General features: G+C 36.6%; 1 protein-coding gene across 1 annotated transcript in view; it reads left to right on the top strand.

Annotated features, from left to right (window-relative positions):
• LOC147873897 (phorbol ester/diacylglycerol-binding protein unc-13-like) overlaps positions 1–23,737 on the top strand; it is a 164,451-nt gene extending 140,714 nt beyond the window's left edge. The window contains exons 7-12 of the mRNA XM_087348642.1: positions 9,875–9,991; positions 11,170–11,461; positions 17,058–17,090; positions 18,288–18,471; positions 20,251–20,353; positions 23,660–23,737. Coding sequence (XP_087204768.1) covers positions 9,875–9,991; positions 11,170–11,461; positions 17,058–17,090; positions 18,288–18,471; positions 20,251–20,286 — 662 coding nt within the window. The 3' untranslated portion in view covers positions 20,287–20,353; positions 23,660–23,737. The remainder of the gene's footprint in view (positions 1–9,874; positions 9,992–11,169; positions 11,462–17,057; positions 17,091–18,287; positions 18,472–20,250; positions 20,354–23,659) is intronic.
• Positions 23,738–24,348: the final 611 nt, after the last annotated feature.

The raw sequence follows: 24,348 nt of genomic DNA, 5'->3' as shown, positions 1-24,348 counted from the left end.
AAACGTTCTAGACATTAAAACGAATGGAGCGAACTGGATGTAGCTAGTTCAGGATAAAGTCTGGTGGCGGGATTTTGTGAACACGGTGATGAACCTTGGGGCTTCATAAAGAAAGTGGGCTATTCTTTGACAAGCCGATTATACAATCGACTTTTCAAAGAATGTCCTTCACCACAGAGTGACTGAGCGATACATTGCAATTTCAGTGTCTGCATAAGGCAGAATTCAGAATTAACCAACAATAAAATGTCACCGCTTACCGAGAATAAACTCAAAGAACAGAACTGTGACCTACATCCCATGACCGTTAACTGTAAAATATGATGAACAAAACAAGCTAGTAATGCGGTGACCAGAGTGGAAATTAGTAACACAGGAGGAACGTTCGTAAAAGAAGTAAATTGTGACAACAGATAGACTATAGATGGAATTGTAGAAACAGACCGCCGAACTTCAATATATTTGTCACAAGTCCTTTAACATCAGATAGGAATGCACATCCAGATGCCACTCGTCGTTTCTTATACAAATCCTGGACTTTATTCTTCATATAATTGCAGAAGAAGCTGGTGCTACATCCGTGTCGTTTAAACCCTTATATAAAATTAAATGGGCAAACTAATGAGGAAATTTATTAAATATCAGTATTCTCCTTTAGAGGACGCCATATTTAAGGCAACAGTAACCGCAGGAAGAGTGTGACTAATTGGTCATAAACACAATCTTCTCGGGCAATCAGCCGCGTTAGCTGATTACCGTAGTAAACCGACGTTTCGGGAACAAACTCTGTCCCCATCTCCAGGGTTCTGATGTGTACACAGGCGACTTCCGAGGATCCAGTCACATCAGAACCCTGAAGATGGGGACTGAGTTTGTTCCCGAAACGTCGGTTTACTACGGTAACCAGTTAACGCGGCTGATTGCCCGAGAAGATTTTATTGATTATACGCGCCGCGAAAGTCTCAAATCCTGGTCATAAATACTTAATCTCCATTGTATGGCCGTCAGTCCGACTTAGTTTAGTAAACACCTTCCTTAAGTATAGTATCAGTATACTTGCACTAATCAGGCATTGCATTGCCCTTGCTGCCTTCTACACTTCATCTCGTGTAGACCATGTGACACTGTGAACTTCAGTAGCGTTTTCTTGTCTTTCCTCTTGGTGAAGTATCACTTAGCGAAGCAACTAATTCAATTACAGGATTTTTCATATTACTATATCGACGTCACTTCTTTGACCTCTGTAGTCGTTACAGACTGCGGAAAATCATAGTAAGATATATAAATAATTATTCTCAGAAGATGATGGAGCTTTTTATGGACAGTAATAAAATCAGCCGTTGTACTAAATATGTGCTTACACCTTTACTCTGCTTATTCATCAGTGGCAGTTTTTTACTAGTCTCAGCTTCGAAAATTTATTCTAAAAAGCGTCGACATAAACACATGCATGTCCGTATGTACGTATATACTTATGTTCGTATGTATGTATGTGTGTGGGGGGGGTACATTTTAAATATTTTCTTAGACACATATCGCAAAATGTATAGATCTGAACAAATCACTCGTGCAACATATTGTGTTCAGTTTATAAATAACATTGACTAATATGTTTGTTAAAAGAATTTTGAAGCGAGAAACCTTAATTATTAGTTTTTACCGTGTCACAGGCTTTTATTGGGCATTTCTCATCAACGTTTCCATCATTTTATGTCCATGTTCTTGTTACAGTACAATATATTAAAAACACATTATTCATACAACACACTAACAGACACCTTGTGAAGTTTTAAGACGAGAATCAGTCCGTGTCTTGTGTGTAGGAGAATTATAAATAACATCTGCCAGGCCTTTCATTTTATTGTGTATCTTGGATGAATTCGAAGGCTCGACCATGTGGTGTGAAACAAGGTAGAACTGCTCCCTCTGTGTTTTTCTGTATGCACATTCTATATAAACACACACACACTCATTATCTTAATGCACCACTTCTGTTATCACTCTCCGATATCTGCAATTGGAGTACAAAGAGCAAAATGAAATGTGTTGCTACGCTGTTTTGAAAAAGTTCTTCGCTAATGTTTACGATCACTAGCTCTTTCTCTGTCTGCCTTTCTATAAAATTTCCTCTCCTCATTTCCTCATTCCTTTCTGTTTGTAACCTCTCGACACTAAGAGTTTTAAAGACATCGGTTGCCTTTCTTGTTCCTCAAGCATTTTTGTGCGGAAGGTCAGATTTGAGAGACAGCAGTCGCAACATTAAAGCAGCAACTAATCCAAAATGTATGTTTGCACGTCACGCTTCGAACGCAGGACCGGCCAGAGGAGAAAGGGGTGCTTCCACTTATTAGTTTCTGAAAGGAAAAAAAAAATTATCTGTGTTCTTGCTAGGAAGAACAAACATCACCTATTTTCCAACAGATGCTTGTATATCGCGAGGCTATCATAACTACTGATAATAGTTATTAATTAATTATTTAACGTGTGCATATCGATTCTCATTAATTCCAATTTGGTATGAACCTTGACTAACTTCGACATTTTAATTAGCATGTAAATGTCCCAGGTTCGTAGATTTATATGACTTTTCCTCATACAAAATTTCACATACATAGCCTCAATGAATCATTACTTATTAGCAAAAAACAGAAAGGAAAATACTGATTTCGGGTAGGTGCCATGTTTCATATTAATAACTGCCATATCAAAACTGCATAATTTTATCAAATCTATTGGCAAAAAAAAAAATCAGGACCAAATTATCGTTATGTATTTGCCACGTCGGAAGTTCGCATTTCCGCCATGTTGTTATTGATGGTAATAAATTGAAACATACAACGGTGGGGCGCCCCATTGTCGTATAATGTTCAGACAAAGTTCAATGAAAATATGTGAGTTATTTAAAAGTTGTGATTCCTGATCTGTTCTCAGATCCAACAGATTCCCCCTCTTTATATGCAGACAAAGGACGATCCATTCTTCGAAACGTAGTGAACTTTCAAGAGTTTATGATTTGTAAGACATTTCAGAAAAAAAAACAGACCGTGCATGAAGTCCAACGTAAGCAGCAAAGACAGGGTGAGCGTGAGGCAATGAGGGAAGTGATCTGAAATTAGTAACGTACGAAACACCCGTTTCTTTATAATCTATGGAATTTAGGTTGAAATATTGTTCGAAAGTTGAAAATTCATTGTGTATGGTATCGTTTGTAAAGTGCTTTTTATAGAAATTTTATGACATCTGAAAAATCCCGTATCGAAACTTTACAACACCAAATTTCCCAATTTTAACCAAGTTGTTACGTCAGTTTATATAAAATTATATAAATAAAGAAGTTACAAATTATAGTCGTAATTTCTGTACTCAATGTGATAGCTTATGAGAAATTACGCCTAACACTCTGTTTAATCTGTTTACGTAGAAGGATGAAAATTAATTAGAAATGCTATTACTCAAATAATTGCATAACCTAGCCACAACAAACTTAAAAGACAGCTTTAATTTACGGAGTTATATGGGGATCGCAATTGTATCTTTACATGCTCGGAACTATAAGAAAAACGTATTAAATATCACGCTAAACAATGAGTAAGAACTTGAAAATATGCCGAGTTTAAAATTGTAGTTGAGAAAACGTTTCGGTACACTCGTGTTTTAAATTATTTTGTATAATATTGGTGCATATGTAGTAACATGGCAACGTCTTCAGTGCGAGTAACGTAAACGAATACAGTAAAGTTGATTACTTAAAAAGAAAATTATACGTATTTCTCTTCCGTTCAGAGAATGTTAATTAACAAACAGTATCAATGTAGTTAGAACCTTAAAGTGGGTGCAGTGAGGCACACAAAGCAACTCTTTGATCTCTGCCTAAAAACGATTAAGTATGCCAATGAAATAATTCATTGGGTTTCAGTTAAAGTATATAACAGTTCATGAATAAAATGTTTGGTTGATCCATAGCACAGGTTTGCTTATATGAACTTCTGTTGTTATATAAAAAAATCATATTTTTTACGAACAGAGAGAAATAAATGAATTAATAGAGAACTGTAAAGTTTGTACCCGATAACTTGCGTGACTTAGAGAAGAATAATCCCGGTTAAAAACATGAAGTAGTTCCTTGTAATATTTGAAAGTGCTATTATTGTTAGGATTATTTCAACTTCAGAAGGAAATTTAATAAAATTAAGCGGACATCTTACATCTATTGTGTTTCTCTGGATTATGAGATCGTGTAGCCTTCAACCGTAAATATGGTGGCGGTGTGTTTCTCTGAGATGATGTAGCCACAGACGACTGCAGGGAGATAAAACCCAGAAAACTACAACTTTCAAATTTCAGACTAGAATTTTGTAACTAAAAGATAAAAATTCGTGACATATTTTATATATACCCAGTTATTGAATTTATAACACGTGTCTTAGTAATATTTGTTCTTTGCATGTTTAAAATCGCCAGCGAAGTAGTAATTATGTTACATATGTTCATGTAGTATTACAAGTCGCTAAGGGATGAGTGTTATTTTCAGAAAGTCTGAAAACATTCCCACCTCATATTTAAATTTATGTTTTCTTTAAGTCGTCAGCGAGAAAGTAGCTCTGTCGCGTAAGTTCATATGACATTGCAAATCGATAAGGTATGAGTGTTTCCTTCAGAAAGATTTAAAAGTATTCCTTCTTTTTGTCGTTGATTGTTTGTATGAAAAATCACACAAGGACTCTGTATGATGTTACGTTCGCCCCCAATCTTTTGCGTGGTTCATCTAGATCGCTATTGAGGCGATGTTCATTACCTGTTCGTACTTCCCTCTGGCCGGTCCGAACGAAATGCTTAGCTATCGGATGACGCAGGCCACGTTGCTTATTGTGTGAGAGAAAATATCTGAGCTGCAAAGCAAACGAAACTGTTTTTGTGTCTGTCTTGGCTGTATCAAGTACGTCCATGTTATATGCTAGTAAGTAGCCGCGCAGTATTGTAGACAATTTGGCATTGATGTGTAGATAAAGGCAAGCTTCAACGCAGTAGGCTAATGTGCACGAAGTCGTTTGAAGAAATATTCAGTTCGAAGAAACAACTCATAAAAGCTCATTATGTTATAAACATTAATTTCATTGTCTTATGTTCTAATAATGAGACAGTTTTCCTGATCAGCTAATTCATTTATAATATTAAAAATTAAATGACAGTAATAATTATTTTGAAGAGCATTTCACTCCACATCATCCTATAATCTGAAATACGTTTTTATGTTATTTTCCTTTATGTGCCGTTGGATCCAAAATGACGTTAAGAACAGAATAATTCACTTTTGAAATTAAGGGCTCTGAATTAAGTCCAGCAGGAAAAGTTTTAATGTAGGAATTTTCACTCAGTTAATTGAATTCATGTACTTAAATTGGTTTCCGTCACTTAACCAACATTCTAATTATCTGGGCCAAGGCGCGTACGGGGTTGTAAGGAACACTTTACGTACGTTAACCAACAACTGTCATCGGAGTTTGGACAATGAAAAGTTTTTTAACACATGTTGACTAAAATGGTATTTTGTGCTCGTAACACGGAAATGTAGCAATTCTACATGTAGGGGGATTTGGAAGTTTAAATTAGTTCATGAGATGCCTTTAGAAGTTTAGAATTAGTTCCGGTAAATGTTTTGCAATACTCCGGAAGTCATTTACTATGCTTTTACCTGTTTTACTTCTTGTTTGATCACGACCTAAACACCAAGTTACGCAATTTGTTTTATGCAAATGAAGGTTCATGTCAGATAATATATTTACATTGTTCAGTAAAATTTTGAATAAAATTTCTTTGTGATAAATTTAAACGTTTTTCCCGTAAGTTTGTCAAGACAATAAAATTAAATCACCGGTAATAAACACTGAAAGTGTAAACTGCGCTGATGTAGACGTCACTGTGTGTACGTGTTGAAAGACATGTTGGGTTTAGAAGAACCTCACGTGGTGTCATGTACGTATGTTTCTATCGATGGGCGTATGTGCAGTGGACTAGCCAGAAAAGAGTGGAGAAAACTAAGGCTAAACAAAATATGATCTGAACATTTCAATAGAGCACACCCAAAATCCACATCAGAAATAATTCTGTATCTGAGTCAAAGTAGAAACAAATGTGAGAATTTTTTGGGTTTTATCATACGGAGGTTACTAGGATCGTCTCGTCGCATGAGACTGGTCGTCTGATTGATTGACTGATATAAGCGACATTTAATTTGCTATGAATAGTGTATTATAAAAAATGAATTACACGAGTGATATAAACATACAAAAAGGAAAAAGTTTTTGTATAGAAAATTTATCTTTCGTGTTGATATCGTCACGTGTTTTGCGGTGGCAATTGAAATTACAAGCGTATTTTAATTCTTCGCGACAAGATCAACACATGAAAATAACGTGTGGATCACGGAGATAGTACCAAAGTTTAATGGTATCGCTCCTAGTATCCATATGTGATAGTATAACTCATTTCGTCTTCAGGAATTCATCCAGATTTCTTGACTTATGTGTCCCTCAGCTTTTTGAAGATATTGTTAGCAAGTTCCTGTATCTTAAGAATGTGAATGACGACTGTATGAAGGAGAATACACTGGAACGTTGAATGCTTTTTAAAATATTCAAGCCTCCATTGCACAGAAAGTTTCGATATAAGTATGGCGTTCTATTACATTCGATAAACTCACAAGAATATGTTTTGAATGTTGAAGACAAATTTTTGCTGTTTGGACTATTTCTGCAGAACGGTTAAAACATACATAATATATTAACAATAAAATGTAACTTGATCAGCTGCTATTGCTTTCTTTACTCCTGTATAATATCTGAAATACTGTCTTAAATGTGTAATTCAAAATTAAATGTTTTCATTCTGGAATATGATTTCGTGGTTAAATGACGACGGCAAAGACTATTTCGCAACATTAATACTTATGTGTTTGTAAACCAATCAAAACACCCGTTTTAAGTAACTTAACATGCAGAAATATTTACACGACGCTTATAAATATGGCGAATTATTTCATAATGTTTTAGGAAGTTAGACGCAAGAAATACTAAGATATTAATTCATGTAAGTTAATAGTAAGTAGGTCTACTAATAGCTTTGAGGTACAAGTTATCCGCTTCAGAACACGTGAACTATGTTTAGTTATATATTGTCTCTTCATTTCTGTTACAGTTCTTGTATTCAGATTTTATTCTAAATTTATTTAAATTGTGAGCGTGCTACGGACATAAGTGTAAGAATCACGTCGTTAAAATATATCGATAATTTTACGTCGATAGTGATGACATGCTAGGAACAAATAAATTATGCTATTAATCTCAACTTTTTTCTCAAATTCCTGATTTACGTTAGCCGATACATATGTCGAGGTATTTACATTAACTGTTGTAACTGAGGTATGTTCTGTAGCCACGTTGTGCAATGTCGTCTAATATGAAGGTATTAAAGAACTTCGTGAAAAATTAAATCGCTCTCTTGTATTATTTACTACGAATATTTTATACTTATAAGTAAGGAAATGTATTTAATATCTCGTGGATGTAACAAAATTACACTATTCTTGTGCTACCGGTCACTTTGTTGTTCTCTCTGAGAGAGAGAGGAAGCATCCCTGGTTCCAGTTCTTTCTGGAGTTCACTGAAATGGACACGGCTAATTGTTGGCACTTTGCGGGAGAACTTGTACATCTTCGTCCTATTTTGCACTGCATGTGGTAAATGTGATTTTGATCAGAAGGTTCTCTTTTAATTCCCTTCTCTAGTACACGTGTCTTTGGCAATTCAGTGTGGCACTAGCACAAACACGTGGTAGAAACTGAGGCTGTTCGCACGTGTACCAAAGATAATGATGTCAGGCACAGTGTGGGTATTTATTGTAGGTGCAGTGCAGCAAAGCGCTGTGTTGTGGTGTAAGTGTGTGTAAGTAACAGGTGTCCGAGAACACGACCACATCGTAAAATGTTCGCTTCTTCAGAATGTTTGCACGTACTCAGGCCTAAGGTATCCGAAATGAACAACAATCACACTGAAAGTAGGTGACTCGAGAATGTGTGTGACGCCGGAATAAACTTAACTTTATACTGCAATACATAGAAGAAATTCGATTATAAGGGAAAGGAGTCCAGCAAAAAGTATGGCGTCTTTTCATACTGTTGGTTTAGACACGTCCTATGCAAATAACATTCTCAGATGAACAATTAAAATTGTGTTCAGTGACTTGTAGTAATATCTTCTGTACTTAAAACCTAAACTTTTCTAAAGCATGTTTTAAGATGTCAATTAAATATTTAAATATAGTTAATATGTAGCCTCTTTCATGTGCAATAACTGAACTAAACGAATTTACTAACATCTGATGTTATTAATGTGATTAATATGTACGTATATTACCACGTGTTTCTGAGTGGCGATTATGGGAGATTGTTCTGGGATACAATTAATAGTTTTCGTCCAGATATTTTCAAAATAAACTACTACAATACAAGAAATAAAAAGGAAAGTATTTAACTGAATCGTAACTTGTTAAATAAAGAAACAATTACTGGTCCCTGGTTTCTTAGAATATTTATATGTTTAAACTGTTAGACTCCCTTCAGAAAAACAAAACAACAGTTGCCCCGAGAGACCTACTCTTCTCGCTTAAATCTTCGTATCGGATCCACTGAAAATCTTAGTTGTTTTAATATAAAACATTGTAGTTATCATTCAGAATGTACTTTAATTTCGGAAAATTCAGAAACGTAACTGGTTACGAACTGGGTGGCTGGGATCGATTCCCTGTAGGAATAAGAGTCTTCCTCGTCGGTAACACGACCAGAATGTGAGACCCATTTGAACTCCCATTCAGTGGGCACCGGTTTGTTTTTCGCCCTGGGTAATGTCGGCCGGATAGCGCAGATAATAACTCATTTTCTTCTAGTGAAGAATTTGTGGAAGTTTACACCCAAGCTGTCTGTTCCCTTCCATTGGAACATTTACTAAACATATATAAAATATAATTGTGAATTATGAATAGAGTTTTAAAACATAATTGTGTAATGCATGGGTCATGAGTTAATTTGAAAAGGGGACAATTCAAGTAGCGGTATGTAATATTTTTGACAAACCGAATGGACACTGCAGTTATTTTAATTTAAAAAATTGTAATGACTTTATGTAGAAGAATCGAGTGAGTTTGCAGAAATCCGTCCAAGCATTGATTTTATAAAGGCAAATGTTGGTCACCAATTTTATTCCCATCTTTAAAAGTTGACAGTTTACTGAAAAATCTGCGTGTTTAGATAAAACTAATTCCCTCTTTCATAAATGTAAGCCGATTAAGATTCTGATCACTAGTTATTTATTTATCGGTAACAGTTTAACTTTTACTCAGTTTTAATAGTTAGTACTACATTAAATTTGATTTTAAAATTTTAGCTGTATCAAGAAGGCAGCAACGCTGAAGATAACCTAATATCAGTTGTTGAATTAAAGTGTAGCTTTTACATTGAACAATAAGAACAACTCCGTTCGAAATTCCACTTTTAAACTAAATCGTATTTACACAGATTACGAATAAAATGTGTTTGATGTAAACCTCCGTAAACTGTTAGATGCAAATGTGATCACGTTATAAATTTCTGTTTCTCGAAGAGCAGGTCTGTGTATTAAAACTTACTGTTAATTGAGTCAAATAGCTTCTTATTTATGACTCCAAAAGACGGACTTGTTTATAAGAAGATTTTGACTGTTTTTTAAAATGTTTTTATTTTGTCCCACTCACGTTAGGCTGAAAATATGAGTTGTATTTGAGCTTTCGGTAGGCTGTTCTGTGTGAGGTGGATGGCATATTGTGGTGTGTGTCTTGTGCGCAGACCCTGAGAACACGGAGGGGGCTGACTTTCAGAGGAAGTTGGAGATGCTTAACAGCATCATGGACCAGGAAGCAAGGGCCGAACAAGCACGACGCCAGCTACAGTACTGCGGCCACTGTGAGTAAATCAAACACGCAGGCCCACAGTGTCTAAAGGTTAACGGAAGTACATCACTTATCCATATGAAATGCGTGAAGCATGAAGTCGATTAATATTTCCTCATGTGCCTGAAAATAAGTGCATGGAGCAGAATCCTTCCTGGTAAACTAATAGTTGGTCAAAATTGTCAAGAAATTCCTTTCCTTACTCGAAACCTGGAAGTTTATTGCTGTTTTAAAAAAGCCCGCAACAGGTCCCTGTTCTGTGTCCTATTAACATCCATTTTAATATTATACTTTTTTAAAATTTTATATTAAAAGTGACCATTTTTCTTCAGATTTCTCCATCAAGACTCCACATATTTTTGAGGTCACATACCTGCTAACCTGACTAAGGATTTCGTGGTTTTTCATGGGCTGTCCAGGCAAATGCTTAGATAATACCTTGAATGAAAACATGGTCGCTCCCTTACATATCGCATCCAATTTACTGTGTACTGTCATTCTACACTATGCCATATCATTTAATAAATCGTAACTTATTCTGGGCTAACACAAGAAGAGAGTGAGAATTGTTTGCTAGAGAACATATGTATTCAGAAAGAGGATTACGTAAGCTTAAAAATAAAAAAAAGTATGCAGATGTTATGCCTTTCATTGCCGTCTTTGCAAGTGACCGTAAAGGTTGCGAATTCTGAGTTAGGATAATCCTTTGCACTTACCATTCACCATATTTCCTACTAATACCCTGAAAAATCTAGAATGGGTTTAAAATTTTACAAAATCCTGTTCCTTTGCATTATCTATATCATGTAATTAAATTAACTTTATAATTCCTGAGTCTTATCTAAATAGTGTTCGAACCATTTAAATTTATCACAGCAACATACGTACAGTTTTCACGAAGGCAGTCGTCTGGGTTGTTGACCCCTGTAGTCTGGTAGAAGTTGGCAGACGTTGAAGGGGTGCGTGTAACCCCCGTCTTCAGGGCGTTGAACGATAATGGAGGCAGCAAGAACCTCTCAAAGGTCCGAAAAATCCTACCAGACTAGGCGGCGGAACTCGCCAGAAGACAGCTTAATGCTTGGCGCCGTGAGAACTTAAAATCTCACAATGTACACATTTGTTTCAAGACGTGAGATAATTTGTCGTCATTTAGGAAAATGAATCCATGGAAGTGTGTTGACATGATTTCAGCCGGATACTCGGAGGACAGCGACTACACGAGCGACCTCAACTACCCGGTGGGGCAACATGCCAACTCCTCAGCCTCTCAGTTCAGAAGCGCAGCGCATCAAATGTGCACTCCTCAGCGGTCGTTGGAAACCAGTCGCGAAAACTCGTATGAACGGGACGACGTGCCTCAGGGACAGGGACACTATTATGGCGGCGGAGGTGGTGTTGGTGAGACGGGGCGACGCTACAGCGACAATGAATCGGAGCCTCTCTTTTACAACAGCCGCCCCAAGAATTACAAGGAATACAACAGGTGCGCACCTTCGACCAACCTGTACAGTAATCTTATATTTCAGCCGTAGAACAGATTAAGCTCACTCTTTATTAAGTTTTATGAGATCTTTATGCGTGCATAAAGCGAACACATAATACTGAAATCATATTTGATGGTTGACCCGCATGTTATCCTTAACTACGTAATGGATGTAAATTAATTCGCCTTAGCCATGGTAAAGGGGTATACATCATAAAATTCAAACAGGTGTATGATTGCTTCTTTACAGCCTTAAATTCATATTATCTGCAATTTAAAAAATTATCACTTCAGCCTTACGTTAATATGTAAATTACATAATCATATTTCTATAATATTTTTGAAAAATAAATAAAAATGGTTTTGAGAAATTTTAGAAAACATTTTTATTTTCTTAAACGTTATGTTTACCGGCGAATTATTTATGGAAACTCGACACTGAATGTCGTTTTACGAATTCCATTTAGGTCCTAGTCAGTCTCACGTAACCTTTACAACGCGGACTTAAAATATAAATGTAGGCCCATATTTTTCAAGAAACAAAATGTAAATGGCTGGATGACGTGGACTAATTACTTGTGTAATCCCGTAGTCTGTAGCATTTATTTTGGGTGCTTTTCGACGTGTTGTACAACGCAGGTCGACACAGTAGCGCCACGTTATCCAAATGAATGTGTTTTTCATGCCAGCCGGCAGATTTCCAGATCAACAGCGAATGGTGTTCTGTGGTTGTAGTGGGGGGGGGGGGGGGGGGGGGGGGGCAAACCGACTGCCATGTTGTAACAGCGATTACTGTTGGCTTTTGATGTAGCTGATGGTACTGCGTTTTTATCTTCTATGCGTTAGTTTATTAGTGCACAAATCCTACGATGCTCTTTTCGCAAAAAACTAATTTTGTGTTGCGTCGCCCACGGTGGATTAGTGGTTAGCATGCTCGCCACTGGACCCAAGGTTCGCGGGTTTAAACCCGGCCGAGGTCGATGGGTTTTAAGGGTGATAAAAATCCGTAGCACAACTTCCTTCGGAGGGGAAGTAGAGCCGACGGCCCTATGTCATAAGATTTACGGCATACAAAAGAACCTTACGAGCATGAACGAGATGTTTGGTAAGCAAAATTCAGCGGCCATTTCTCACCCTAGTCTCTCCTGATTAACTGCTAGATGGCTCTGGCAGTCAAATCAGGATTGAGTAGAACTTGCGCAGAGGCAGTGGGCTTGTCACTCACTACTCATAAATGCACACTACAAAGACAAAGAAACTTCCCATATAGGAGGAGGCCAAGGCTCGACTTCGGGCTGTTGCGCCATAGAAGAAGAATAATTTTGTATCGCTGAAACTAGATAGCATTATTTCCAGTATGGGTCCTCAATTTCGCTAAAATACAGTTTTGAGTATGATTTAAAAAATTTGTCCGACTGCCGACTACTTTTTCTCCTTAATACTTGCTTTATACACTATATATGCATCTAAATATAATAATTATTCTTATGTGATTTCATTTTGGGTATGAAAACAGTTCAAGGCTTATGGTTTCGTTATTTGGGTTACTTGAACAGGATAAAAAACAAGGGAATAGAATTAATATTCCAAATAGTGTCTGACTTGATAGCAACGGATTTATGACTGTATGTAACACTGTATTGTAGTTACATTACCTCTGTAAAACTATATCAAGACCCATGAAACGTGTAAAATTAAAAAAAACGCACGTATTGACCTCTGTGTTTCCCATTGGCCTACGCCTTTCTACTCTTATTAATTCATTTCAAAATATGAGTATAAAATAACGACGATGCCCTCAAATCATTTTACAAATTCGACTGTTATGAAAAGCTTTTTGAAGAAAGCAGCTATTGGAAATCGGTGTCATGGAGATAGCTAAATATCTCTGGAAACGTTATGTCTTAACAGAGAATTCTGATCCATATTATGGCGAAGTATGAGTCTCTCTGACTCAGTACTTTGATGCGTTCTTCCAACCTTCGCTCGCCCCCTACCCCACATTCCACCGCGCTACTTTCCTACTCAGCTGGTCGTCGGAATTTGCTAAAGTGAATATATCCCATCTGGAACCAGAGCATTTGCGATTGAAATTCTGCTCTAAAGAAAGTTTAAAGTAAATTTCGTAAAAGAACTGCGTACGCACATATTTATAAACGACAAGTTTCAGATCACTTACATTTAGAATACATTGTATCAAAATTTAGTCATATACAATACAACATTATTTTAATTTGAACCGAACTTACCCAGAAAGATTTTATTTTATTTCTTTGTAGAAAATTTCTTTCATCTTTCGTGTAGACTCTGCCCTCCGAACAGTAGGCAGGCTACTTCAATCGATTCACTGAACATCAGTCTAAGTTGACAGCTCAAATCGTATGGCATTCAACAATATAATATGTTGTTCAATCTTTCAGTGTGTGTCTGACTTATTCAATTTAAAGTCTATGTCTGCAAAAGAAATATGTATGAATATTTAATGTATTCGTTCTCTGCCAGCTGACGTCAACAAAAATTTGAAATGAAGTATGGTATGTTCCAATGAGCGCCTTAAAATGTTTATAAAAAATATTGAGATAACTATCTTTACGGAGCAGAGTCTTTCTTGAGAAGCTTGTAGTCACTTACGCGGTCAATTTCTACGACTTTCGTGAAATTCGAAGGTTTATTATTGTGCCATTCGACCCCATTCTGGGAAAAACGAATCCAGTCCACACCCTCACAGCCCTCTTCATCAAGTTCCGTGTTAGTATTATCCTTCCATTCACGTGTACATCAGCGAAGATGTACAGACTTTCCGGCTAAATTTTTATATAATTTATCATCTCTCTCGTTAATCGAATTAAACAATTTTTAATAATATTAATCTCGGTTATCATGACCATATTAATTCCGTATGTCTCGAGTGCTTGTTTCTGCCACGCTGAATTTTAGACGCATTATTAAATTGCGGAGTGCAAACTATCCAATGACCGTAATATCGAAGTTCACTTGCGACCACCGGAGATGATGATCATGATTCACATCCTACATCTCTCTGTCTCTCCTGCGATTTGAAATTAATCTCTTGCATCTCAAAGGGTTGCCGTTTCTAGCTGAATACAAATGCCACATAGCCTACCAGACTATATTATCTTGAATGTAATTTAACTAACTTTGGAATTTTGGTCACGTAATAATACATATGCTTTAACGTCATGCGAAAATCGTTACTGCTGTCCTGCTACTTCCACGACGACGACCACAACCACTACTACTAATAATAATAAGTTATTTGTGCAACAAGTGTAATGTTAGGTGTGTCATTTTTCAAGGCATCACCCTTCATCAGGTTGCGATGACATAGCCTCCAGGTGTGAAGTTATCTTCGATGTTGATTAAGCAGTCGCAAACAACCGACAATAGGTAGTCTTCAGGCTTAATGGCTGAGCGGTGTTAAAACAGCCTTTGGTAAGAAAATAAACAAAAACAGGACTTTACAAAATGTTAAACAGTTTAAATGGAAGAACGTCGATTGAGGGTATCTTAATATATAATGTACGTACTAGGGAGGAAGTAACAGGAGAGTTGGAGGGATGAGAAATGCATACGAAATATTAGCCGGAATATCTAAATGGGCGGTATCATCACTTGGGACACCTTGGAATATCCCTAGATGAGAAGATATAATTAAAATTAATCTTAGAGAATTAGGGCGTTATGATCTGAATTTGACCAGATTAGATTATTTTAGGGTTTATTTACAGGCTACTGTATGAGCCGGGATAGCTCAGTTAGTATAGTGACTAGCTACGGGCTGGACGACCGGGGTTCGATCCCCGACGGGGGCAGAGCATTTTTCCTCTAGCCTCTGCGTCCAGACCGGCTCTGGGGCCCACCCAGCCTCCTCTAGAATGGGGACCGGGGTCCTTTCGCGGGGGTAAAGCCGGCCAGGGCGTGATGCTGACCACTCACCCCCATCTAGTGCCGAGGTCAAGGAAGAGAGGAGCTATACCTCCACTCCCCCCAAACGCTTACATGGCGTATAGTGGGACAAACTTCACTTTTTTTTTACAGACTACTGTGACACGGCAACTAAATTTGAGTTGCATATTAGACGGGGAATTCCTTGTGCAGAAAAAAATGTGGATCTGTCACGCAAGCAATGAAACAGATGAATATTTCGCATTTGAAGGGAAATTGTTTGAAATGTTCTGGTTCTGTGTATTTATGTGAGTTAAGACAAAATTATTTTTTTCTCTGAAGTGACAGTGCTGTACAATTGTTCTATGATTTCCGATGAGTGACTGTTTCACAATTTTATTGAAGAAGTGCACAACTGAGGTAGAAATGCAAGGTTTTCCAAGAACACTTAGTTTTCCCTTGGGCATGAAGTGCATGGTATCCTTGTTTCGTGACTCGTAAGAATTGTGCATTAATTTAAAATGACTTGCTCCACTTTAGCTTCAACCTCGAACTTTCGTGACAATCTTTGCTTACGTAAGAATCTAACTTTTATGTACGTTCAATCTCACCTAACCTTACAGATATGTGATTATTGTATAAGCCGTCTTTCTTGTATCTGGTGTAATTTTGATCCAGACTTGTGTAAGATGCATCCTGAGTAAAACCGCATGATTATATTATTTAATTTCTTAGATCATGTTCTAGGAACCAACTTTATTGTCACAGAGGACAAAACAGATCAATAAAGTTCCTAAATGTTCAATTATAGCTTTTTAAATTTGTTTTCTTGTCTTATCTTCGCAAAATACAGAAAATATTTCTTAAATTGTAAAATTTTGTATTCTTATAGGACTATCAAAAGAACATCCGCTTTACATATACTTTTTGTAATTGTGTTAAGCTGTATTGAAATATCTTGTTTAATTTATAAATGTGGGTACAAGTCTATTGTTCTTTAATCGCAAATCCTCAAGTCACAGAATGTTTAGGCTGCTACGAGCTATTGCAGTCCCACACAGAATCAGTATTAACGAGGAAAAGCAATCTTAAATACAGTTTTTACAAACGAGTCAATATGTATTTATGTTACATGAAGCATGCGTAAATGTTCCAATGGACCTGAAGTTATATGTTAGTGTGATGACTGTTGTGAAACATTTGTTCGTGATTTGCAAGCGTGAGATCAGGATCAGCGGTCGTATTATATTAAAGCCATGTTCCATGATGTTACGAAACTATCTTTTAATATGTTCTAACAACATTTCAAATGAAATATATCAAATCATAGTCACAGTATTGAAGTACAAATTTTGTAACCCAGCAAACGATTGTGAACAGCCTGTCCTTTCTGTTCTTTTATCATCAATTCAACAAAGCATGTTCAAGTAGAAGTACATAATTCAATTTTCTAAATTATTTAAGTATTTAATATATAATTCCCATCCCTATTAATACATGGAACTTAGCTGATATGCTTTATGTCGTGATTATATTGTGTACGTAAATTAGTCTCGTGGATTTATGGATGTTGTAATTATTTATAACAATACTTGTTTATTTTCTTTCTATATTGTTATTTTACATAGAATCCAGTGTTATGATTTCTTTTTTTGTTATCCATGCTTCCTTACATGCATCCTGTGTATAGGCGTAGAAGCAATACGTGGGATACAGAGGAAAGGTAAGTTAGTGCCTGCTGCCATCTGACGTGGTAATAGTGTGCGAATGCCTAGCAAAAGATCAGTTATGTTTGTTTGTCAGAAAGCACTGAAACTTGCTTGTTGTATTAATCCCCTGTGTGCCACCCATTGCCGATGTACTACTTCCAACCTTTATAAATACACACAGTTCAAATTTTGTAGAACTTGTTTTCTATAATTTTAAATGTGCCTCTGTCTGAATTTGAAATAATAAATCTAGCATAACAATGTTATTAAGTCTTCGAAGAAGTTTCAGCAATATAACGTATGAACTTGGAAGCTATAAAGTTAAATACGCATAACGATGATTAATCTAAAGTTGAAATTCTATGTGAGGAAAATGTAGTATCTTCATGAAGCAACTGTGTTGAAATATATTAAAACTGGAATGAAACTTCCCTTATTAAGCTTCTTGCTATGTAGATTTAAGCTACATACTTAACCAGTGTAACACTTCAAAAAAACGTTCCCACAATGTAAAATATTAGTCCCGTATAGTTACAGTTATCTGCCATTTCGTGTGCGTTAAATACTTTGTGGTAGAAGCTGTTTTCATATTTTCGTAGAAAATATGTTGAAATATTGAAACAGAAGAATAAAAGAAATTAATTTCCGTAGATCATTTTAAAAATAACGTATTTATTAATTGGAGCCATATTGCGTTGTTTTGCGTTATACACATAAGTGTTTCGTTACATAATGAGCATATTTAGAATTTACCAGATTTTGCTTGGGTAATTTATTTATAAAGAGACGAAAGTGACAGATTGTAAGGTCCAGTTTATTGATGAAACAAACATTATTTTATACAGTTTCAACGTGTTACGTATTTTGGATTTTAGGAGTCATATTAATGTATTCACAGTTATTTACAAGATAAATCAGAGTTATTATGCAGCATATGGCTTGAGCCCTAAAAATTAGTTATAATTGTTTCGGTGGTACTGGGTTCTCGAATTATATCAGACACTACTTCTTTCAGTTCTGGCCTCCTACATTTAACTTCCTTCATGTTTTTACTAATCAGTGTGTTAATTTTAAACAAAATTTCCCACATTTTAATAGTAGGGTACATTGTAGTATTTACATAAACCACTGAGAGTGTTAAATTATTGGAAACTATTGAATGATTTACGTGGTTTCTGAGTCTGAGACTCTTGTTTTGTCGTTGCCGACAGTCCGGACGTTTGGTGTGGAGGGGGTAGCTACGATGGGAGGTACCCCTCACATGATCAAGACCACACGATCTACCCGGATGGGGGCAGCTATTACCGCAGAACCAGAGCACCCGATGCGAAGACAAGAGGTGGTGAGTTGTCCAAGTACAGACATTTGGAAAATCTAAATACAGATGAACTTCAGGTGAGATTTCAGGTTCTTACGGCGCTGAGTGTGAAGATTACTGTCTTCTGCCGTGTCGTGTAGTCTGTTAAGTTAACTGACGTTTCAGAGATGCTTACTATATTGGGGCATTAAGCGCCTCTGAAACGTCGGTCAATTTCTACGAGACTACACGGATAAATGCCCCAAAAGATTTTCATCTTCATACCAGAATTTCATTTCCGGTATATTGCAAAGACCAAACAAGTATGAAATACAGACGGATTTCCGTAGCCTGCATATTTAATTTATTTTATTAAAGTTATTCTGTTCTCTAAATTAAAAGGCTCGTAGTATAGAGAAGACCCTTGCCACCCGCGGTTCTTCCAAAGGCGAATTTGAAATATCCGATCATTTCTATTTGTATTTAGTTTTGTCAACGTCTGTATGCCCACATTTTTAATGTACGTACACAGGGAAAATATGGATGGTTTACGCACCACGAGATTTACATATGGTGAGTCAGAGATGTGGGTAAAATGATGTTCAATCCAGTCCACAACTACACACCCGATTTACATGTAATTAATTGTAATATTATCCTTATATCTGCGTCTCCCAAGTGGTTGCTGCCCTGTTGGTTTTCTGACCAAAATGTGTGTACTTAAAGCTCTGGTGAGTGTTTCACAGAGGTCGCACTGCTCCAGAAGACCTTGAACATGCGTACATGCTAACCGCGTCCTTTTCAGTCACGTGTCAGTGCAGTTGGAGACATGTTGCTGTTTTTCGGTTTAGCACTGTGTACAGTTTCTGTGCGTTATTTGTAAACTCTCTTCAAAGTAATTATTTAATTACGCGAGGAAGAATCGAATGGAATAAGTGCATTCACAAACTCACTAATTGTTGTTTATTTCGTAATATCAGTCGTTAAAGCAATTTCGTTGCTTTATTATACGTACATCTGTATCTGTAGTCCATCAGTCCTTGCTGTGATGTGTAGTTGTGTGATTGCGAATGGAAATGGAAGTGTTGTGGTTTTGCCATGTCGTTGCATTTCTCTTTACGTGTTCGGTATACAAATATGTAAACATGAACGAGTATTAAATGTTAAATGCAAGCATATCGCTCTCAGCCAATCGTGTTCCAAACTGTCAGTGTAAATTGTGCGTCTTTCAAAGCATGGTAATTATAAAGAATCATAACATTATTTTCTAATTTATATTTGTCAAGAGGACAACCTGTTTAGTGCTAGACACAGCAGTAATAATACCTTAATTTGCCTGACATTTATACGACTCTGTCAGTACATAAACTGCATAACGTCATCAATCACGAACGGCCATGAATCCGTTAACATAATTTGACATCGCTGCTCTATGGAGTGCTACGCTTTGTAGTCACGTCATTTAGGTCGATTTACCTTTAATGACGGCGTTATAATTACGCGATCTTACATGTTGACGATCGTAAGTAGCTTAATGTAAGCCAAATAAACTACCTGTGTTAACTTCAGTTACTATCATATTTGTCATTCTTTGAAGTCGAAAGTTGTCCAAAATAATTAAAATATTCAGTTCCTACCTCAAATAAAACGAAGTTATTCAATTAGAAAGGTCAGTTGGTTAATGTTGATTATGCTGAAACTTATATGGAACCAATAAATACACTGTGAGGGCAAAATGCAGTTTTTTATATTAGTATGTGGTACATTTTTACGACGAAGAAGATCTGCCAGGTAAACTCTTACTGCAGTGTAGTAGCAAGTGATGTGTTACTCTTTGCAATAACCACAGATTCTCATATATAAATTTTATTTGGCAGGAACGAACCGACGTCCCAGCCTGGAGCGCCAGATGACACTGTACGATGACCAGTATTATGCGGATGGATATTATGGCACAGATCAGCAAAAGAGTGCCTACAGGTATTGGAACACGTATCATGGCCCCCACCCCAACATTACAAGAGATAATACGTCTCTGGTTTTCAGTCTTTGATAAACAATACTGCTGTTACTCCTAGGTTCTATCATGGCTTACGTCTAACATTTTTTATCACATTCGTATGAAAATTCTGATATTGAAATTTATTGTAAAGTACTCATTTTAATCCATGTCACGAACATTTAGCTAAGATCCATTTTAGAACTTGAATTTTTTGTTTGAAAATAGTTTTCTTTGTTATATTAATTCAATAAAAATGTTTATTACAAAATTAGTCTAATAAAACTTAGTAAAGGGTTTATATCAGGAGGTTATTTATCATGATATTTCTTCTTCTTCTTCTCCAACCACGATATAATACATTTTCTCTAAAATTTCTTTCTTTCCCTCACAAAAAGACTAGTAAACAACTTTTTATAAATTTATTTTATATCCTGAAGTTTAAATTTTAATTCTATGGGGATTTTGAGTAATTTCTCAATTTCTTCTAGCTCATCAGACCTTCAGTGCAGTATAATTTTGTGTTTGGGCCCCTGGGTGTTTATAAGCAAAATTAACTGACGTGTTAAAGCAAAAAAGATAAAAAAAAATGCCATCTAGGTCAGGTGCATTTAAAATGGATAAATTATTTAAAAGAAGCTTACTTTTGGCAAAATATTACAGTTTTTTTTCTTCTTCTTCTTATTCCGTTTCTTGACCATTACTTGGGTCTTCCGGTGCCTAATAATTTCTTCCATTCTTCTCTATTTTCCCATCCTTCCGGAGGTAGTTTCCATTTTATCATGGTTCTTGTAATTCTGTCGTTCCATCCTGGTCTCGGTCTTCCTCTCTTCCTTCTCTCTTTTGGTTGCCATTTCATAGTCTTTTTTGGCAACCTTTCCTCCTCCATCCTTTGCACGTGTCCTTACCAAATCAGTTGTCTTTTCTCGATCTCCTCTATTATATCTCGATCCATCCTCATGATTTCTCTAATCCTAAATCTTACAGTTCGAAAACATTAATATGAATTACCACAGGAACGTGGTAACCGTCTTAAAATTCCGAATCATTACCAAAGTAATTAAGTAATACACATGTATTTCCCCACTGCATACTTATTCCCTATATTTCTTTATCACCTTATTTTTACCATCTTAACATTAGTACATGATGTCATAGAAGCTTCCTACTACATATTTGTGTTAATTTCTTTTTTTAGCCTGGTTTTTATAGCCTTTAGTCAGACTTCATTGTTTGTGGAGAGTATGCCAGTGGGCTTGAATACCAATGTTGCCCAAGACACTGCAATTGATACATAATAACTAACTAACTAAGTACATGGCTTACAGAACCCGAAGATTCATCACCGAATTAACCAAAGCCCTCCACCAGACCCTGTCCTGGGACAACGAAATCCAGTCTCCTTCAACTCCTATCTCTCATAGATCCTGCCTGAGATTATCCTCCCATCTAAATCTAGGTCTCCCAGCGGTCTCTTCCCCTCAGGCTTCCCAACCAATGCCCGGTGCACACCTCTTGTCCCATCCATGTGTGCTACATGCCCCGCCCATCTCATTCTTCTCGACTTATTGATAAATAATAAAAAGAGAAAATATATGATTAGTGTGAAATTATATTACTGTCATTTACAGTCCATTTCAAGTCAGGTGGGCAAGCTAGGTGCTGATATGGGCTATGGTTCGATGCCATCTGAGGCCATCGAGAGGTCTATCATGAGTAGAACAGAAGCTAGCTCCTGCGTATTTTTTATTAATTTCTCCATAACATTATCCTTGAACCCTAATTTAAAAAAAATCTGTAAGATTTGCTATTCATTTACAGTGACAAACTACATTTCACACTCATAAATATAATGACGATTTCGAAGGTTCTAATACAAGGCGTGTTGTTATGAGTATCTCGTGGCTTCAACTGACTCCAAGCTCTTTCAGATTCTTGGCCGAATGTCTTTTGTGTTTAGATGAACTGTCCCCTGGAGAGGGGTCAGTCAATTTGGCCGCCAAGAGTTCCCATTGGCTAACAGGGATATGGCTGCGATAGCTCAGTCGGTATAGTGACTAGCTACGGGCTGGACGACCGGGGTTCGATCCCCGACGGGGACAGAGGATTTTTCCTCTAGCCTCTGCGTCCAGACCGGCTCTTCTGTCCAATGGGTACCGGGGTCTTTTCCCGGGGGTAAAGCCGGCCGGGGCGTGATGCTGACCACTCACCCCCATCTAGTGCCGAGGTCAAGAAAGAGAGGAGCTATACCTCCTCTCTCCCCCCAAGCGCCTACATGGCGTATAGTGGGACAAACTTTACTATTTTTACTTTATTTGGGAACAAGTAGCATCATAATCAGCAACAGACAAAGTCAGACTTACTGACTGGAGTTGGCACAGTTTTAACACGTCTGACTTGCATTCAGATTTCCCAGTTCGAATCCCAGCTAGGCAACAACTGCTGTAGTCTGGCAGAGTTTTTTGTTTTGTTTTCTACCTTACCACCTTCCTGCAGAAGAGACTTTAAAACAGGTGTACGCACATTTCACCTGAATGATAATTTATAACAATCTTAACTTTTCTGAAACTGTATAATCTTAGTAAGCTGTTTGTTATCACAAATTAAACAAATAAACAATCCTCCTGATAACTGTTAACAACAGTTTGGCCAAAAAACGTCTTTGGAAGAGACCACTTGGAAGACTAGCTCTAGATAAGAGGTTAATATTAAAACGGATTTTAAGATACAGGTTATGGGCGTGTGGATTAGATTTATGTAGTTTGCTGTAAGGATGGTAACAAATATTGTGTTTCAAATAAAGTAGGAAATTTCTCGTAACTGTTAGTTCCTAAAGGACTTTGCTCAATGAAGTTAGTTATCCGTATACCCAGCATATTTATACCCTGAATACTATACTAATTCCTGTTGTGTGGAACTGTTGAATCTTGATTTTATATTTATGTCTAAGGTCATGATGATTTGTTTTGAAAACAGATTCATACATGAAGATTTCTGTTTTCTGGGTTTTGCGCTGTGTAGTCTAGTCGATGTTTACCAACGTTTCAAGGTCACACTGTTTCCGTCATCAGGGTGATCACGACTACACAGCGCAACAACCCAGAAGACAGAAATCTTCATACTCACCGCTGTGAAAACCTCAAATCTTAAACAGATTTATAAATTGATGAAAGACTCTCGAGCTACAAGCCACGTCTGGTGGTTTTGCGGAGTCCTGTAATAGGTGTGTATATTAGTGATGATGTTGCCAGTATTCTTCATATTTTCTCTACTTTTTTTTAACGCAGGGGGTATGATCACTCGCAGAGTTACAGTTCTACAGACTATTACAGTACCAGTGTAGAGTATCCGTACCAGGATGACAGGTCAGTATCATGTCAGTACTGAGAGTATGGTCACTCGTCAAAATAACTTTTATATAGCATACAAATAAAAATTACCTCACTGAAATTAAATATAATCTCTTTTATTTTTCTTAAGTAATAATATTTGTGGAGGTTGAAGCCTATCTGATGAACAGTTGATCACTTTCATTACGAATACCATTGAATTGAATGATCGGGTTTTTCAAAAGTACGACTTATGAAGACGAAGCAGGAAATGAACAGATTTTAGACTTTATATAAAACCACCAGATCTATTACAGATATATCAGACTCAAAGACGGTTTAGTGTTTTGAAATACAATAAGTCATGAAACTCAAATTAAAGGTTTTCTTTAAATTTGCATTGTGGTCTCGAAACACGAGTTTAACAAATTATGGCAAATGGAAAATTCTGTTTGGAAGTGTATATACTATGTACAACAGGTTTATATGCATGCACAGGAAACGCAAAATTCTATACAACTATAAATAGTAAGAGGGTATAAAAGACAAATACGTATTTGAATAAATTTTTCGTATTGTAATTAATACAATGTAATGAGTTATAATATTGCTTGAAAATTATTAATTTTTTTAAAGAAATCAGTTAT

This window comes from Zootermopsis nevadensis, unplaced genomic scaffold (genome assembly GCF_977971745.1).
Source record: "Zootermopsis nevadensis isolate Lab colony 2312 unplaced genomic scaffold, Znev_1.0 Znev_ptg000013l, whole genome shotgun sequence".
In the NCBI taxonomy this organism is placed as follows: Eukaryota; Metazoa; Arthropoda; class Insecta; order Blattodea; family Termopsidae; genus Zootermopsis; species Zootermopsis nevadensis.
This window is presented reverse-complemented; position numbering and strand designations above follow the sequence as displayed.